Here is a 17,102-nt window from a genome sequence, read left to right on the forward strand (position 1 = left end):
ACATCATAAAACACATTACTTAATCATATTTTAAAGGGAAGATAGATAATCAACGCATTTTCACAGATTTCAACATGCATGAGGGAAAAAATCACTTGTGATCTGTAAAGCACTAGATAGAAAACACAAGGCATTTTAAGGAAATATGTCAACATGCATGAGAATAAATTGTTTCAAGTCTGTCTTCCATTGTTAGATTGTCAGGGTTTGATATTCAGATCAGCACTTTCAGATAATAGTTTCAGATCTGGGAGGAATGTAGCAATAACACCAAGAACAGATGCATTTTGAAGTACAGATCGAGATCCTGTTAAACAGCAAGGCATTAAAACAGAACTTAGCCACCAGAAGTTGAAACATCAGCACTAAACCACGATAATGTAATACAACACATACAAATCAATGAACAGTAAATTAGCGTGGATCAAACACACTAGTTTATATTATATTGGAACCTGTAGCTACTCCATAAACAATAGGCTACAACGGGAAAGATCACCAGTCAGTTTCCTGGGGGCAAACATTTTTCTTGACCAAAAAATATAGCCTAGATGGGGATTTTTTGGGTGTAAAAGCTAAAAAAAAAAGAGTTTCAACCCAACATCTAGATCAGTGGTTCTCAACGTCGGGTCAGAGGACCACCAGGGGTCCTTGAGAGGGCTTCAGCGGGTCCCCAGCAAATTGACAAATTGTTAAACACCATTATTTAATTTACAATATACGTTAACACAATTAGAAGAATGACCATTTTCATAGTTTCACTGTTATCTCTCTATACAACACAGATAGTCATGGAATTCTGGACAAAATCATATCTAACAATAAAAAATATTCTCAGATTTGGGTCCGAGATACCAAATTTCATCAAATGGGGGTCCGTGGCCCCAATGTGTACTAAACTAGGGGTGCTTGATATGAAAATGGTTGAGAATCACTGGTCTAGATTATATATAAAAGTAGCCTATATCTACAAAGTGTTATCATTCATACAAATTATGACTGATCAAGTGATTACAAATCTTTGGAAGGTGCACGTCCATCTGCCATAGCCTATACAGGGTAGCCTACATTTTCCTAAAATATGTGTAATACTGTAGGCTACTGTAGTCCTCTGGTCCTACATTTTTCCACAGCCTCACTCATTCTTCCCCGGTCTCTGCTGTCTCCCTTCCCATGACAGGAGCCCAGTCTGAGAAGGAAAGAAGCAGATAAACATTATTCTACTTATTGCATGTTGACTGAAGCACGTGTCATCTTTGCTGCATGAGTGAATTTGGCCCATACCTCTTCTTCCTGCTCCTTGGACACACTCTGCCCCACACCGTCCTCACCATGGCTTCTCTCAGAGCCGGACTCCCCCACACATACACGGCTGGTGTGCACACGGCGTTCAGACGAGCCATGATGGCGAAAAGGTTTGTGGCCTCGTTTTTAAAGGCGTACCCTTTTCCTACCACCAGTCTGAGTATAATGTTGACAAACGAGGGGCACCACAACACCAAGAAGCTTATCACAACAAAAATAATGATTCTTAACGATTCCTTCTTGCTTTCTCTCTCGGCGCTGGGAGGGTCGCGCTCGAGCTGGTACTTGGCAACAACGTACAATTTAATAGTCATGACCACTTTGGTGAGCACAATGATTTGTAAACTAACAATGCTGAATGCGTGCAGTTGCATTGCTTTAGGAAGTGGTAAGAAATGTCTAATGAGCAACTGAACATAGACATGAAGCCAACAGTAAACATTTACAGATATAACTACCCGCCTGCTTAAGAAGCGGGAGTAAATAAATGGGTAGCAAACGGCAAAATATCGGTCAAATTGTGCGAATAAAAAAGTCATGATATTGACCCCGAGAAGTGAAGGTAAAACATAATAAGTTCCATTTCTCGACGGATATCCCTCCTGAACATCAAATAAACCAAGATAATACACTGACAACCCGGTTAATGTATCACAAATACTGGTGTTCAACATATATATAAACCTATTTTGAAGGCGAAGAGCTTTTGTGGCCAAGATCCCAATGACTACCGTGCCGGCTATGAGCACCGCGGTTGTGGCGAATAGAAACTGGAAAATAAAGATGAGATAATCCACAGGGTTGTCGAAGTCAACTGAGAGAGCCACACCTCCAGTCAAAGTACCGCTGATGTTGAAGCGGAGCATTGTTTTGGCGCAAAGTGTTAGTGCAGCATGGAATTTATGTTGGACAGCTGAGGTGTGATGATGAAGAAGCCACTACCCATGACATCTTAGCCAATGATCAGGCTGCCAATTTGTTCAGTTACTCTTAATGATGTTTTTTGCATCACAAAAACGACCTTTGCCATATATCTTCTATAAAGCTATATGGTATTTGACGTTGTATTTGGCTAATTTGTGGATAAAAGACAAAGTATGGAATGTTGCAGTAAAATGCAACAAAATTGCTAGTAGCTTGCATAGACAGCATCAGCGAAAAGACATCGATTCTTTCACTCTACGAATTTGAGAAGAGCCAAAATTGTAAGAAAGTTAAAATATTTCACAACAGTTAATTGACTGTTGATTACAACCGTCTGAGAACAATTTTGATACCTGGAAGTAGGCTAAATAATGAAAATCTTAGTGTTTTTCTTCTCATTTTTTATTTTCAAAATCATTTTCTTTTCTTTCTTTTTTTTCGAAAATAATTACACATTGTGACACATAAAAGCAAGTGTCAGGAATGCCTGCTTGGGGCATGCTGTCACATTGATTTCGCGGCATCTTGTCATAACTCTCTGATTGTTTGTTTTTGTTAGAAATAGCTTTAGATTCATTCTATTCTGAATAAATATTATTTTGGTACTTGAACCCACAAACCTTTGGCTTGTGTAGCAGGTGGCCTCCCTGCTAGGTCCAGACTTACATACGTACAGCCACAGAGGGTAGGCTGCATAGGCAGATTACTATTATTACTGTATTCTTTAAGTGACTAAGAAGCCATTTTACATCATAAAACATCAATTAAATGTGTATATATTACGTGTACCTTAATACTGTATCATACTGTTAGGAATCGTATCAGAATTTTTGTTTGTCTGTGCATCCCAGCCCAGGATGGTGAGGGAGTGGTTACTTTACCTGGTGTGTGGTGACATGAAGTATGTTGTTTTCAATACAAGAGTATGTTTTTCATGTTATTGTAGTATACTGTAGAGGAAATGGAATTGAGTGCAGAATCGCAGCACACTTGTCTATGTGACAACATGCCCTGTCATGTGTGACAACAGGCCCAGATGTGGGGTAAGTTGTCAAGTGGTATTTCATCAGAAATAACTTTTGTTTCTAGTAAATTATTCAAAATGTAAAAATGGCATTTTTTAGAAAAGACCTTAGACTATAAAAATGTAGGCTGTAGCCTATCTTAGTAGTAAGGCACTGATGGGAAATACACCAATGAGTAAAAAGTGTGACAACATGCCCCGGTCCCCCCTAATATTGAAAAATTATAGACACCACAAGGCCAAGAAGTGACACGCAAGGGTGCAGCTAGTCAGTTTTATGTCCCATACTTGAGGTTTTTAGTTTCTTCTCCATTTAAAGTGTCTTTAATTATGCAATATTTAGTACATGAACAGTATTAGATGAAGTGTTTCTGTGTATCCATTTTGAATGTGTTTCCTGATGTTTATTGTTGAATATTTTAAAAGCACAACTGCAGCTATTAGGCTACCTAAAATGTTACTGAAGTTCTTATGACTCATAACTTTAAAAATAATCCATACAACCCATTTTATTTTCATTCCAGCTATAATTTTGTCAGGGTGATATTTTTTTTTTGTGGAGGTCTCTGAATTAAACTGCAGGGGGAAATAGCCAGTAAGGTTTGTCAAGAGCTTTAATTTCTTAATAGACATGTAACCCTCGTTGCTCGGGTGCATAGAGGCCTTTAAGATGAAGATGATATTGCGTCCACTTCACTTGCTCCGAGCAAGGCAAAAACAAAAATAACAGTGCAAGTGCATAGACAGTACTCATGACTTGATGACAGAGTTTGTGATGGGTAGACCTGGGGCCAGTTGCATAAAAATAGACCTAGTCTTAGACTTAAATGTGACCTTAGTCAAACTTGCTATAGACACTTATATTTACCCGTTCCTACAACTTCTTGATTGTTGTAGATCTCTAATGAGAGCAATGCAGGAAAATGGAGAGTGAGGCCGACTGCAGGCGGATCCAAACACAGGCAAACGTTGTACTCCCGAAGCATGTGGAAACAGGCTAGCTACAGTACCACACTTAAAATAATAAAGTCATGCTTTACCTTAACAGCATTCACACAGGTCTAACATGTCGTCAACCCAGTTAGGGATATTATGATGGTGTTTTCAGGACAGATAGTCCTTTCTCTGCTGCTTCCACATGTTCTCCCCTGGCTCTACCTAGTTTTTGCAGTCAGTCCACCTCTCTTAAATTGCGATTGGAAGATAGCAATTTAACCACCAATGGATATCAAATATCCCCATTTGGCAATCAGTGAGTTAGTAAGTAAGTAAGTAAGTAAGTAAAGTTTATTTCTAGAGCACATTTAAAGATAGCTTGAGCTGACCAAAGTGCTGTACAAAAGAACATTAAAATACAAAGTAAAAGTAAAACACAAGGAGAAACATACCAACGACAACAATAAGCAACAACAAGGGACAAAATACAGAGTTATAGACATGACAACAGATTAAAAGATTAGTGGGCCAAAAAGGCCAGAGAATAAAAATGTGTCTTCAGCCTAGATTTAAAAACAGAGATGGAGGGAGCACATCTAATATCTAACAGCAACTGGTTCCACAATCGTGGAGCAGCAATTGCTAAGGCTCTGTCACCTTTTAGTTTTAGTCTTGACCATGGGACATACAACAGAAATTTGTTGTCAGATCTAAGAGACCTAGGAGCTGAGTGCCAGTGAATAAAGTCTGTGATATAAGATGGGGCCTGACCTTTAAGAGCTTTGAAAGCAATCAGCAAAGTCTTAAATTGAATTCTAAAATGAACAGGGAGCCAAGAGGCTGCTGTGATGTGCTCGCGCTTTTTAGTACCAGTCAACATCCTTGTAGCTGCATTTTGGACCATCTGCAGGCGAGTTAATGAAGACTGGGGAAGGCCTAAATAAAGGCAATTGCAATAGTCCAGTTGTGATGTAATGAAGGCGTGAATTACTTTTCCATATCATTGAAAGACAGAATTGGCTTGAGTTTGGAAATGGTTCTTAACTGATAGTAACTATTTTTAACAACAGAACTGATTTGTTTAACGAGACAGAGCTTAGGCTGTACTACACACATGCAAAACCAATTTAATTGCAATCCAATTTAATTGCAATCCAATTTAGAATTATTTAGAATTATTTTATAACTATATATATAACTTTTTTTTTATATAAACTAACTAAAATTCACCCTGGGCTACAGACAGATTTCACAAAAGGCAGCAGGACTAACATTGAGCACGGCATCCTGCAGTGCTACAGCACGGCATGCCGAGCTCAAACTGGAATATAAGACAAGAGCCCAAGTTCATGATTTAAATTGGCACCTTTGAAGAAGATGAGTTCTTCAGAAGCTAAATAAAACACAAGAAATTAGCAATATTCTGTGCTGAAAACATATAAAAGTATATATCAAGGCAATTGTTAACATGGGTTTATTTATGATTGCTCTTATTCTGGCAAAGGCGTTTATGACATCATCGACATCCTTTGTTAAGTGCTGTGAAATTTGTTGCGGAGTAGGCTCAACTGCTTCCACCATGACTGCTCTAATCGTGTAGTAGCCGGTTTCTTTGGACAGCTGTTTTGTCTTGTATTTGAATTACTCTCGTCGAGTTTATCATCCGGTTTAGCAATTGTTCTCTACGAGTATCAAGTGACTTTAGGTCTTTTAGCCTTAAACTGTTGCTTAACTACCTCCTTATATCAAAATATATGGCACATTCTCTCCTGACTCGACCCCAACCACAGAGGCACTGCACATCAAACCTTTCATGCACCTTTGACATCAACAAACCTGAATTCCCACACAGAAGATGCTTCCAGGTGCAGTTTTTCAATCAGTTTCGACACATTCTGAAATTAAAATGCCGTGATTAAGAAACGTGTGCGTTAAATTCAAGAGTAATTGAACCAAAGGCCTTTTTGAAATGGCAGTTTTGGCAAGAGCAGTGATCACGAAGATCCATTTTGTCCGTTCTCTCCACGATGTCTTGCTAATCATGCTGATTGCTTCGTTATTCTTGCTATATTAAAGATTCTGTCTTTGTTGGTCACTCCATCGAAATTAAAGCCGATTCTGAGAGAGAGGGAGAGAGAGAGAGAGATAGAGAGAGAGAGAGGGAGAGAGAGAGAAAGAAATAATTAACTTATAGGCTACATTAATTATCGTGCATTTAATATTCAGATTGTTCATTTAAAGAAACGCTGCTGCTGTAATCAGAAGCTGCAACAATGTGTTTTTTTCAATCGGTCTGATACATTCAGTTCACGTTGTTCATGGGGATAATATGGGATAATATAGGAATAGGGCCCCGCTTCGGTGTAAGAAAGTTGACTTGATCTTTGCTCTCCGTTATAAAGTTGGCCTACAAGTGTGCTTGCCAACTCCAGTGTTTTAACGCTCCATTGTATTGTGCAATTTTTAAATGGAAGTTTTTGATTAGAGTCGAAATTGCTCTTGCACGTTTAAAAAAAAAAAAGAATCGAAATTGCCTGTGTATATGCGGCTATATCAGTTATTTTAGTATTACACCAGACTTTTGATTTGACATTCATAAAGGCCAACAGGGTTATGTGTTTAGGCTATCCAACACAATGATGACCATTAGGCCCCAACAGCAATAAGCGTTTTGATCTTTCGTTTGTGCGTTGCCTCGTGAGAGTGAAATGGTAGGAAAATAAAAAGGGCATTAAAATGCGCCAACCACAGGTGATTACACCGATTAGAGAGCCTTCAGCCAGAGAGGAGGAACTAATCAGTGAAATCACCTGGTGTAGCCTAATCTTCGGTTGGAAAGAAAACGTGCTGACCGTCGATCATACTGCAGGGATGGGCAATCATGTGCCGTGGGGGGCCGAGAGTCTGCAGGTTACATTCAAACCGAAGGCTACACCAGGTGATAGCACCTCCTCTCTGGGTGAAGGTATTAGGGAAAATCCATAATCCATAATCTTTGTATGGAATGAAAACCTGCATACTCTGCCCTACATGTCACGTAATGGTCCACCCCTGACCTACTGTTCAATATGCGAAAAAATAACATATAGGCCTGTAATTACAGATTTTAAAAAAAAAATCAAATATTGGTTGAACATTTGTCTTATTGGTTAGAATGATGTGTTGTTATATAAAAGCAATAAGAGAGGCCACGAGAGGCCGCCTATTAACAGCTGAGAGGCATGACACTTTAACAACGTTTAATCACACGCATCCTGTGTTGCGTCTTACCTTGCCCTCCGTTTGGGACAGACTCTCCGCCACACTGTTCTCCACACGGCGCCCCGCAGCGCCGGGCTGCCCCAGATGTAGAGCCCCGGGGTGACCAGCGCGTTCAAACGTGCCATGGTGGCGAACAAGTTCGTGGCTTCATTCCTAAACTTCAGACCTTTCCTAGTCAACTGTCTGACAATGATGTTGACAAAAGATGGACACCATAATGCCAAGAAGAAAATAACCACAAACACAATAATGCGTAGCGACTCCTTCTTGTTGTCTCTATCAGTACTGGGCACCTCCCGCCCCAGCTGATTTCTGGCTATGATGTATAATTTAATGGTCATCAAAACTTTGGTGAGAACTATAATCTGCAGAGTCATTACACCAAACGCGTTTATTTGAGCCGCTTTTGAGATAGGCACCATGTTTTGTACCGTTAGAATAGAATAAGTGTAAATCCAGCAAAACGCACAGATACCAATGACAACAGATCTGGTGATGAAGCGGTTGTAGAAGAATGGATGACACACGGCGAAGTAGCGGTCAAACTGAGCAAACAGGAAGGTTAACACATTGACCCCTAGAAAAGAGGGTAAAATATAGTACGTCCCGTTCCTCGAAGGATAGCCCTCTTGAACGTCGAAGAGGCCGAGATAGTAGACCGAAACCCCGGTCAGCGTGTCACTGATGCTCGTATTCAACATGAATATAAAGCGGTTCTGGACTCGCAGAGACCGGGTACTGGATATACCGACGACCACCGAGCCCGCGACGAGCACGGCGCTTGTGGCGAACAGAATATGGAAGATGAAGATGAGGAAGTCCTCGGGACTGTCGAAGTCCACCGACAGAGAAACTGTGGCGTTGGAGAGCATCATTATGCTCCACCAGTCAAGGCGCATTGATTGTATTTATAGATGAATGGGGCTACTTGTCAAAGCTCAAGCAAACCTTTAATGAATCTCCAGGGAGCACAGGCTTCAGAGTGACATGTTTACAATTAGAGATGAGGCATGTCATACATGCGGAGAGGAAAAATTAGGCCTAAGCACCATAAGTCCCATGGGGTTTTGTAATGGTGAAAAACAAGATGATCACTAATCACTAGCCAGACTTGTGCATCCTGGTCTCCATAACACTTTGCTTGATTCCCTGATGTTGGTGGCTGCGAGTCCATTGATCTCTTTTCACCTTGAATCCTTAAGCCCAGTGGTTCAGTTGGACCCATAGTTTAATTTTACTTTCACCCTGGAAGAAGATGCAATGAAAGAATGGACAAGAGTGACTATTTATTCATAGCGTTCACTGTCCCCACTGTTAGCTCCCCACCTACAGAATAGGAATGCAGTTATATTCCAAATCACACCCAATAGCAAAAATCTGTTCAGATGGCTTTCCTTACAAATTTTTATCAAACAGGGCTCTGTGGTCTATTTATCTGTGGCTCCTTGACATGAAAAAGTGTGTGAACCCCTGCATGCTTTACTCCATCTGACATGTGTGCCAGTATACTGTAGCCTACCAAGAAAGACTATGTTGTGAAAAATTTTAGTTTTCCTTGACTCTCTCAGTTCCTTGGGCCTGCCCTTCCTCTCTTTCGAATGATGGCACACCACCAGCTGCTGTGACTGATTTTGACTGACATTTCCCCCACTGGAAATGTGCCTAAGGTAATTTTGCACTGAAATGTAGCTGCTTTTATCTCACGCATACTGCCAAAAACTACACCATAACATGGATAATCACATGTGATTCATACAATCAAATACCCCAGTGGCCTTGCACATATGGCCGATAAATACTTGGCAATTGAAAACAAACAAACAAAAAAAAAAAAACAAAACAAAAAAAACAACTAAAAACTCTGCACATTTCCTCCAGGCAAAGAATATTTCCTCTCTGTCCTACATGGACAAAAAGTCACAAAGAGGGTTGAAGGTCTTTGTCTCTCCACAAAGAGGAAATCTTCTAGACTCTAGCCACTTATGGCCTGAATGAAGAGAGCATGCTTATTTCACTCAATCATTACTCTCTGTGTCCCCCACTGATGGCTTCACAACCATGCCCCACTTTAGATCCATTTTTATCAGTTATAGTTATATTTTGTCATTTCTATCGCCTATTAATCCCTTAAAGCCTAAAACCTCTGCTTAAAAAAATCAGTATTTTGTATGTAATCATCACCATAAGGCTGGGTCGAGAGAGACAACGGTATAGTTTTAAGTCAGACTTCATTCTTACTTTTAAATTTGAGGCTCATTACTTCACAGCTTGACTTCAAAGTTTCATATAGCCTATGCATGTACTTTTTAAAACAGTATTACGTATTCTTTAATGTATTTATAAAGCACTTTTGAAAGAAGAAAGAAATCAGAAATTAAATACTTAAGAAGAAATTAATTAGGCCTATTGCTCCGCGTAATCAAAGTCTGTAGCCCATGAATTAATTATTTTTAACCTTTCAAACTGAAGCAAGCACACATTTTGAAGTAGAATAGTTAAATATCTAGCTACTCTTAATTAAAAAGAAAACCACAGTGGCACTGAGTTTGTGCTTTACAGCTATCGTTGTGAAAGGTCATTCATTCTGCTGGCGTGGCTCAAGACAACCCAGCCCGGCGCTAATAAAGTTACTTCTCTTTTCTATTTTCGTAAAAATAACTATCTTTTGTGTCATTATTTTATGTTATTATTCCCAAAACACGAATTCCTAACGAAATATAATTCTACGAGGCTGTGAATCTCCCATAGGCCTACCTGCTCTTTCAGAACTAGACACTATCTGTCTGGTTTCATTTTTTGCCAGTCTTATTGTGAATTCATGAACATTTGATCATGTAGACACAGCAGCTTATTACGACTCCTTATTTATTTGCAGTAACGCACAGTTCAGGTTTCACTAACATGGGTAGCTTTTCATAGCTCCAACTTAAAATAAATAAAAAATAGCCAACACAGATAGCCTAATAATAAAATAATAGGCTACATGCCATAGCAGACATTTTATCTAGTTAACCTTTTGCATATAGCCTAATCTAGTGGTTTTTTTTGCATACAAATAAGCTGGAATAAAAAATAGTCGAAATGAAATGGATTAAAATCAGTTTTTATTCGTCGTGTGTTCCTTTACAGCCTACAGCCAGTATCTGATAGCCCATAACTGCCTCTTTTATGACAGTCTTTCGATCACGTTTGCGGACCCGTTTGTTTTCGACGCTAAGCTATTTATTTGACCACTTGCACAAATGTAGACCTAGTAGCCCCAGCTGCCGTCTGCCCCTGTCCTTCCTCGCGTTACTGTTATTGAAACATTTAAATTTAACGACTTGCAATAGCGCTGAACAACAACTTATTTGGGTCACAGGTGAGTAAATTGCACAAATTATAGTAAAGCTCAGTAAGACCTGTGTTTTTAAGGTGAACTTAAATACTGAAGAAAACAATTTGTATCCCAAATTGGATAAACTGTGTGACAACCAGCCCCGGTCTTCCTTGTTTAGCACTACACAGCTCCATATAGCCTACTCGGCTTATGTCAGTTTTGACAGTTTTCATGCGATTTTTCTTGCATGATCGCTCTCTCAGTTTTACCTGATTTCTGTAGAGGATCGCACTGCAGTTTGACAGTTGGCCTAACTATCATACAGCCAGTAGGACACAAACAGCAGGAAGTAGGCAGTCTATTATCAAAATGTTAATGGAGGATTTCAACCACTAGAGGGAGTTAATAAGCCGTGTGTGCAATGAGCTAAGCCATTTCAGATATGTTTCACTACAGCATGGCCAAATACATGGATTGCCCTATATATTTTGAAATAGGTTCACAATTCACAACTTCAAATTCTCAGAATCTATACATGTGTATTGAAATGAGTTCCTTTCCCCATTGGTGATCCAGCTGTTTAAATAATTTGTATTAAATATCCTTCTTGCCACACATGCCACCATGGTGTTAAGGATATGTTTCCAAACACCAAGTTTTGATACTGGCCCATGTAACTTGAATGTGTCACACGTGTTAATTTGGAGAACTGAACCCTTTATGAGATCACAATCGGAACATCAAAATAAACGCTTAATGTATGAAAGTGGGATCCTCTTAAATTGGCCCATTTGGAGGAACTAGTGGTGTGATGTAGCCTAGAAGACTAGGCCATCAATTAAAAGATGTTGTGTTTGGAAAAAAGGCAAGAATTCTTGAAATTTAGAAGAAAAAAAAATGTTTTAAGACATAAGAACAGCATTAGTTCTGCAGTGGTCACCCGAATTCAAAGGGGTTGGACGTTAACAAATTAAATGAAACATCAGTATAAAGGAGAAATCGTATATGTTCACAATATAGTCTTTAACAAATCCTAAACCGTTTCTAATGATCGCCCGCTTCGAATATTTAACGCTATAACAACATGAATTTGAGTTTGTGAAAGGACTATGCTGTCGTTTTGATGGGAAACATGCACAGCAATGGCGTACTGATCTCTGAACAGGTTAAAGGTCTGACAGTTAATATTTAAAGCATCCAAACTGTTTGTATACTGGCTCTGCTAACTGAGAAAATGATGCTTTATGAACATAATCCATTGGCAATTGGCTTTTGCATAATCCTCATCTAGCCTACACCTTCGTGACTGGCAATTGATTGTGCTCTTGGGCATGTGGTGCTGTGCTAAATAAGGGGTTCCCAAACGTTTTCATGTGAAGGCCTCCTACAGTTAGACCATGTACCCCCATTTGATAAATTTACCCTAATGAAGCCCATTTGAGAAGGTTTTTCTAACTTGTAGATATATACTTGTATATGGTGTAGAACTGGGTGACTTGTTATGGTGTAGGTGGGGAGATATGAGCCTCTGATCAAAATAGACGTTCCTGTATCATTCTCTCACTGTCCTAACTCAACAGTGAAATTAAAATAAACCTCATTTTGGGGACCCCAGCTTTGGGGGCCACTACACTAAATGGAAGAGCATGTCACTTATCCTTCCCTTTACTCTTTTTTTCTTTCTTGTGTTCTGAAATAAAGTGATCTACCCACTCTGTTTTTTTTTTTTAACAAAAAAGTTTATTCTTTGGTATTAGACCTGTAGGCCTTACAGCCTCCAGGCTTCAGGAGGATAAGCTCCATCAGTATCATTTATACCTGTTCATGTGTGCTCTTTTGTTTATTCAAGAGACTTTATTCCTGTAATATTCCAACAGGGACTTAGTTTTGCTGAGATATTTGTATAAAAATTATTAAGGCACTTCAAGTATTGTAAGCTGACTGAAATAGCAAATGTCTAGTCAGGTTGACAGGTGTTTATTAGTTGAAACCACTAAGTGATGAACTGCATTCCAGTGTTAGGTATTCACTAGTGAGAGGGTTTTTTTTCTGTCAGCTGTTCATGTGTCATAAAAATATTATAGTCTGTCATTTGATGATGACTCTGCAGTAATGTGAAAGTATAGTTCTTAAGGGTAGGGATTGAACAAGATCCTAATTTCCATCATGCCTCTCATTATTATTATTATCATTATTATTATTGTTAATCAGCAATAGAACTATTCACCTAAGATACATAAAGCAAGTCTCTATCCAAACTAGAAAAAGGAAGCGTTTCTGAAGAGTTCATTCAAATAGCTTACAGTTCATGCTGGCAAGTATGCTAATAAGATTTCTTAATAAGAAGTTTCTTAATAAACTTTAATATTATCAGTTTAGTGAAACGTGGGAAGATGTTCTTTCAGCTTATTTTAAGTCCAAGACATCAACCTCTGAGTTTCATGTTTTTCTCTAAGAGCTGGTTGATTGGGAATTGAAGTCACCCCAGTCGACGTCGCCCTGTAAACCTCACCCCGCGTCGGAGCAGACATAAAACCCCGCAGGTGTGCAGTCAGAGAGCTGCAGTCCTGTGTGGCTCCAGCCTGGGCGATGAGCACCTCACACTTTGACGCGCACGCCCTTTCTCTGCACCGATGAGTAACCACAGCCTGGGTCTGTCGCCTGTGTTGCCCCTCACCAGCTTTGGCAATGTGTTGATGTTTCTTTTCAGCATCGCGCTGGCCGCAGCCATCGTTTTCCTCAACATGTCTGTGTTTCTCTCCATTTTGTTGAACAAGGCGCTGCGCAGCGAGAACCGCCTCATGTACATGCTGAGCACCTGTTTCAGTGACATTTGCTCCGGCGTGTCTTACTGTTATGTCGGGGTTCTCGATGTGAGGGATAGCTACAACTCCCCCACGAGAACTTACTACATCGCACCCACATTTCTAGGGCTGTCCTACATGGCCATACTTGCTGCGCAGGCAGACAGGTACCACGCGGTCGCAGCGCCTTTCAAGTACTCCCAGCGAATGACTCGAAACAGGACCATACTGGTCATCCTTGCCTACTGGGTCTATGCTTTCATCATCGTGGCTGTCAACAATCTGGTCACGGTGGGGGTAGCCAAAAGAGTCACGGGCATCGGTACGTTCGTGGGAAATATATTCACAGTGATCATAATGATAGGCTTGAATATTAGACTGTTTCTCATAGCCAAGTTCCAGCTGCAAAGGGAGCAGCCTTCTGCAGAGAGAGACAGCAAGCGCTCCTCGGTGAATCTCATAGTTGTGGTTGCCGTGTTTTTCCTAGGAGCGTGGCTGCCCATATTCATTCATATTATAGTGTGTAATTTTGTTGGTTCAACGTGTTATTCGTTTAAGAATGAAGGCACTGACCCACTTCGCATTTTGCCCCGAGTTAACGCTGTCCTGACCCCACTTCTGTACATTAGAGGGTGCGCTGCGCTCAGGGAGACGCTGTTCACCAAAGTGTGGAGACACTGCTGTAGAAGGAGGTAAGAGGGTGACGACGGTCGACTAGCCTTCATGTTGTATTTTCCAAAGATACTTTTCATGTTTTAAGGGTGAATTGTTTTAGAGAAGACAGTTCCCAAAGGTTTTACGCAGTGAAACACGACTGAGCCCATTTCAGAAAGCGAGATTTGTTTTCTCTGACAATTACACAATCCAGTCGCACATGTTTTTGCCCCATAATAACAGTTTTATAGGCCCTAAATATCGTGTATTTGTGTATGACAATTATGCACATGTCTATTTTCCTTTTCTTCCTCTCTACACAAAGCATGAATCCCGGAGTGAGAGGACCTGGCCCCATCACACACCCGGTCTCCACGGTCTCCAAGACTTAAAGCAAACAGTTATCATGGATCACTTGAAGGCGGATGGGATGTCAAAGTCAGTTCTGTCTTAAATCTATGGTAACTAGTAACCAAATTAATGAAGGCTAAAAGGAAATGTGATATTTCACCAGATATCAAAGTCGATTGATACCTTGCAGGCTTGGGATTCGTTGAAGGCTATTTATGTTTGAAATGTTATATTTATGCATACACTTAACGCGCATTTAACCATTTTTTCATTGTTTCGTTGATATTTCGTATTAAAGGCTAAATGCCTACTGAAATCACACTGAACGAAATTGTTTCCTGTTGTTGTTTTTTTCCATGATTTTATGTTGGATTTCTTACCATTTTAATTGTTAGGCTATTCATATGATATAGAACCGATAGAAACGAAATTACAAATAAAATTGTTGACACTGTAGAGCCTATAGGCCTACATTTGTTTGGAATTTGCCATTCTGATGGCAAAGCCTACTTCAATAAATTGACAAAAAAGAAAATGTTTGTCATTGGTTTGACTTGACTGAAACTTAACTCTGGTCTCAACTTCATACAGCCTACTTTCCCCCAAGTGAGAATAATCATGGTGTTTGTTCGCCTGGTAGACCTGTTGATTACTCTTTTTAGTTTAATTTCGTTATTAAGTTTTAGAAGGCGAGAGTAAATGTAAACCGCTTCCCTCTGAAGATGGTGCAAAAAGGGATCAAAATATGAAATTAGTCTCTTTCTCTCTAGTGGTAGATCAGCTTGTGTGTCTAGACTCAAAGAATAGCTCATAGCCCTGCTTCTATTTCAATAGGCAGCAGTGAATTATCCTTAACGAAAAAATCACTTTAATATTCCTTAAAGTGTGGAAAGGGACTTAAAGTGTGTCTGTGGAATAGTGGGTTTATAATGACCTTATCATAGGCTACTTTATGGTATTTTATATCTCATTCGGTGTCACCTATTATAATAAATATCATAATGTAATAATCCGTTTTGCTGTGACATTTTTATCGCATCATTGTAAAGTGTATGATAGGATTACTGTAGGCCTAGTTCTTGTTCGTAAGGGATCTTAAATTGGGAGGAGTTGCTATTCCAGAAACCTGCTAGTCGAGATGCAGTGCGCCTCCCAGCATCTCGGTGGGTGGGTGTAAAGTTTCGTCACAGAGGGGGATGCAGTTTCCACAGCAACCACTGAGTGTCAGAAGAGTACTTTGGCACAGCGCCATCAGGCTAACTTCAGATATCCGTGGAATGTGAACCATAGGCATAACGCATGAAGACGAAACTGATACTATACAGTACACGCATAAATACGACTGGACCAATGCGTTTCTGCAGCGCCTTAGAGCCTCATCTTTGAGCCAATAGACAATTATGTTCATAATTGGCTACCAAAACAGGCATAATGGCATCAAACATTCAACCCCGTTGCCATTGACCCAGCAAATGCCATATTGTTGAAACCATCCATAGGGTCATATCATAGTTATGCCTCAAGACTGCGTCTATTGGCGGAGAGCTGGGATGGGTTATCTTTGCACTGAGCCTCTGTGCTGAGAGGAGGAGCCACCAGATTTCCACACTTCCGCACATCTGGTGCCCACTTTGTGAACCACAAGCTGTTCTGCTGATGCCTCGACTCATCTGCTCAGCCCGGAAGAGCTTAGAAATAGCTCTGTTGATATTACTGGTCCTCAAACGGACTTTACACTTCTCTTGACAAGCATAATATGCCCTCTGGTCAACGCAAAACACCATAATAAAACACACATATGTAAGCATTGCCTTTATTGAAACTGTCGAAACAGATTGGCCTATCATATGGATGGATGCAGACTGTAGGCATAATTCCAGGCCTGCAATGGTATAAATGTAAATTTTGAGACTGATTACAACAATTATCTTAACTCCAACTAGCCTAATTAAACACCGTTTTCTGAATGAGCAGGACTATTGTTTGTCATGGTGATGCTGGTCTAGTTGATAATTTGCAATAAAGGCATTAATTAAACACATTACACTATCGACATTACATAGCCTACTGCCGAAGGCTCTTGGAGGTGCAGAGAAAAACATACACTGCAAAAAAAAAATGCCAGTCCTAACAAGTAATGTAACTTAGCATTGAGTCTTAAAATCGTATTTAGGGTTAAATAAGTGAAGTGGGGTCATATAATTTCACTTGCTTCCAATGCAAGTTAACTTCTCTCAATAATTTCTTACATCTAATGGTATTTTATTAGCGGAGTGACAGCCTCATGCCGGCCTGTTTCAAGATATTCACGCTTGTTTCTATCAAATTCAGGTCAAACTGCAGTGGAATGACCTCACCTCACTGGGAGGAAAATCTCTCACTTTTTTATTTCATGAATGTGAGATTAACTGACTCGTTAAGATGGACATTTTTTGCAGCGTGGACCTGCATTCAGCAGTATAGGGCCATGGCTGGATCTTGCAGGCAGAAGGCCTAAAGCAGGGTCTAAACACAGAATATATTC

General features: G+C 39.9%; 3 protein-coding genes across 3 annotated transcripts; 1 reads left to right on the plus strand and 2 right to left on the minus strand.

The window, feature by feature from the left end:
• Nucleotides 1-1,098: 1,098 nt before the first annotated feature.
• LOC139647909 (sphingosine 1-phosphate receptor 3-like) lies at nucleotides 1,099-2,171 on the minus strand. Its single transcript, XM_071523915.1, has 2 exons — nucleotides 1,285-2,171; nucleotides 1,099-1,189 (listed from the first exon to the last, which is right to left on the minus strand). Exons 1-2 carry the CDS (start codon nucleotides 2,169-2,171, stop codon nucleotides 1,099-1,101), a joined length of 978 nt encoding a protein of 325 aa, XP_071380016.1.
• Nucleotides 2,172-7,455: 5,284 nt separating this feature from the next.
• On the minus strand, nucleotides 7,456-8,325 carry LOC139647910 (G-protein coupled receptor 183-like). Its single transcript, XM_071523916.1, has one exon. It carries the CDS (start codon nucleotides 8,323-8,325, stop codon nucleotides 7,456-7,458), a length of 870 nt encoding a protein of 289 aa, XP_071380017.1.
• Nucleotides 8,326-13,402: 5,077 nt separating this feature from the next.
• On the plus strand, nucleotides 13,403-14,269 carry LOC139647911 (adenosine receptor A1-like). Its single transcript, XM_071523917.1, has one exon. The coding sequence runs from the start codon at nucleotides 13,403-13,405 to the stop codon at nucleotides 14,267-14,269; it is 867 nt and encodes a 288-aa protein (XP_071380018.1).
• Nucleotides 14,270-17,102: the final 2,833 nt, after the last annotated feature.

Source organism: Centroberyx affinis, unplaced genomic scaffold, assembly GCF_046629955.1.
Source record: "Centroberyx affinis isolate AG114_WGS23_722 - 3 ecotype Tasmania unplaced genomic scaffold, CSIRO-AGI_Caff_v1 ptg001129l_1, whole genome shotgun sequence".
NCBI lineage: Eukaryota > Metazoa > Chordata > Actinopteri > Beryciformes > Berycidae > Centroberyx > Centroberyx affinis.

Coding starts and splice junctions, on each gene's coding strand:
- LOC139647911 (XM_071523917.1), top strand. CDS start 13,403: ATGAGTAACCACAGCCTGGGTCTGTCGCCTGTGTTGCCCCTCACCAGC.
- LOC139647909 (XM_071523915.1), bottom strand. CDS start 2,171: ATGCTCCGCTTCAACATCAGCGGTACTTTGACTGGAGGTGTGGCTCTC. Junction 1,190..1,284: donor CCAAGGAGCAGGAAGAAGAG/GTATGGGCCAAA, acceptor TTTCCTTCTCAG/ACTGGGCTCCTGTCATGGGA.
- LOC139647910 (XM_071523916.1), bottom strand. CDS start 8,325: ATGATGCTCTCCAACGCCACAGTTTCTCTGTCGGTGGACTTCGACAGT.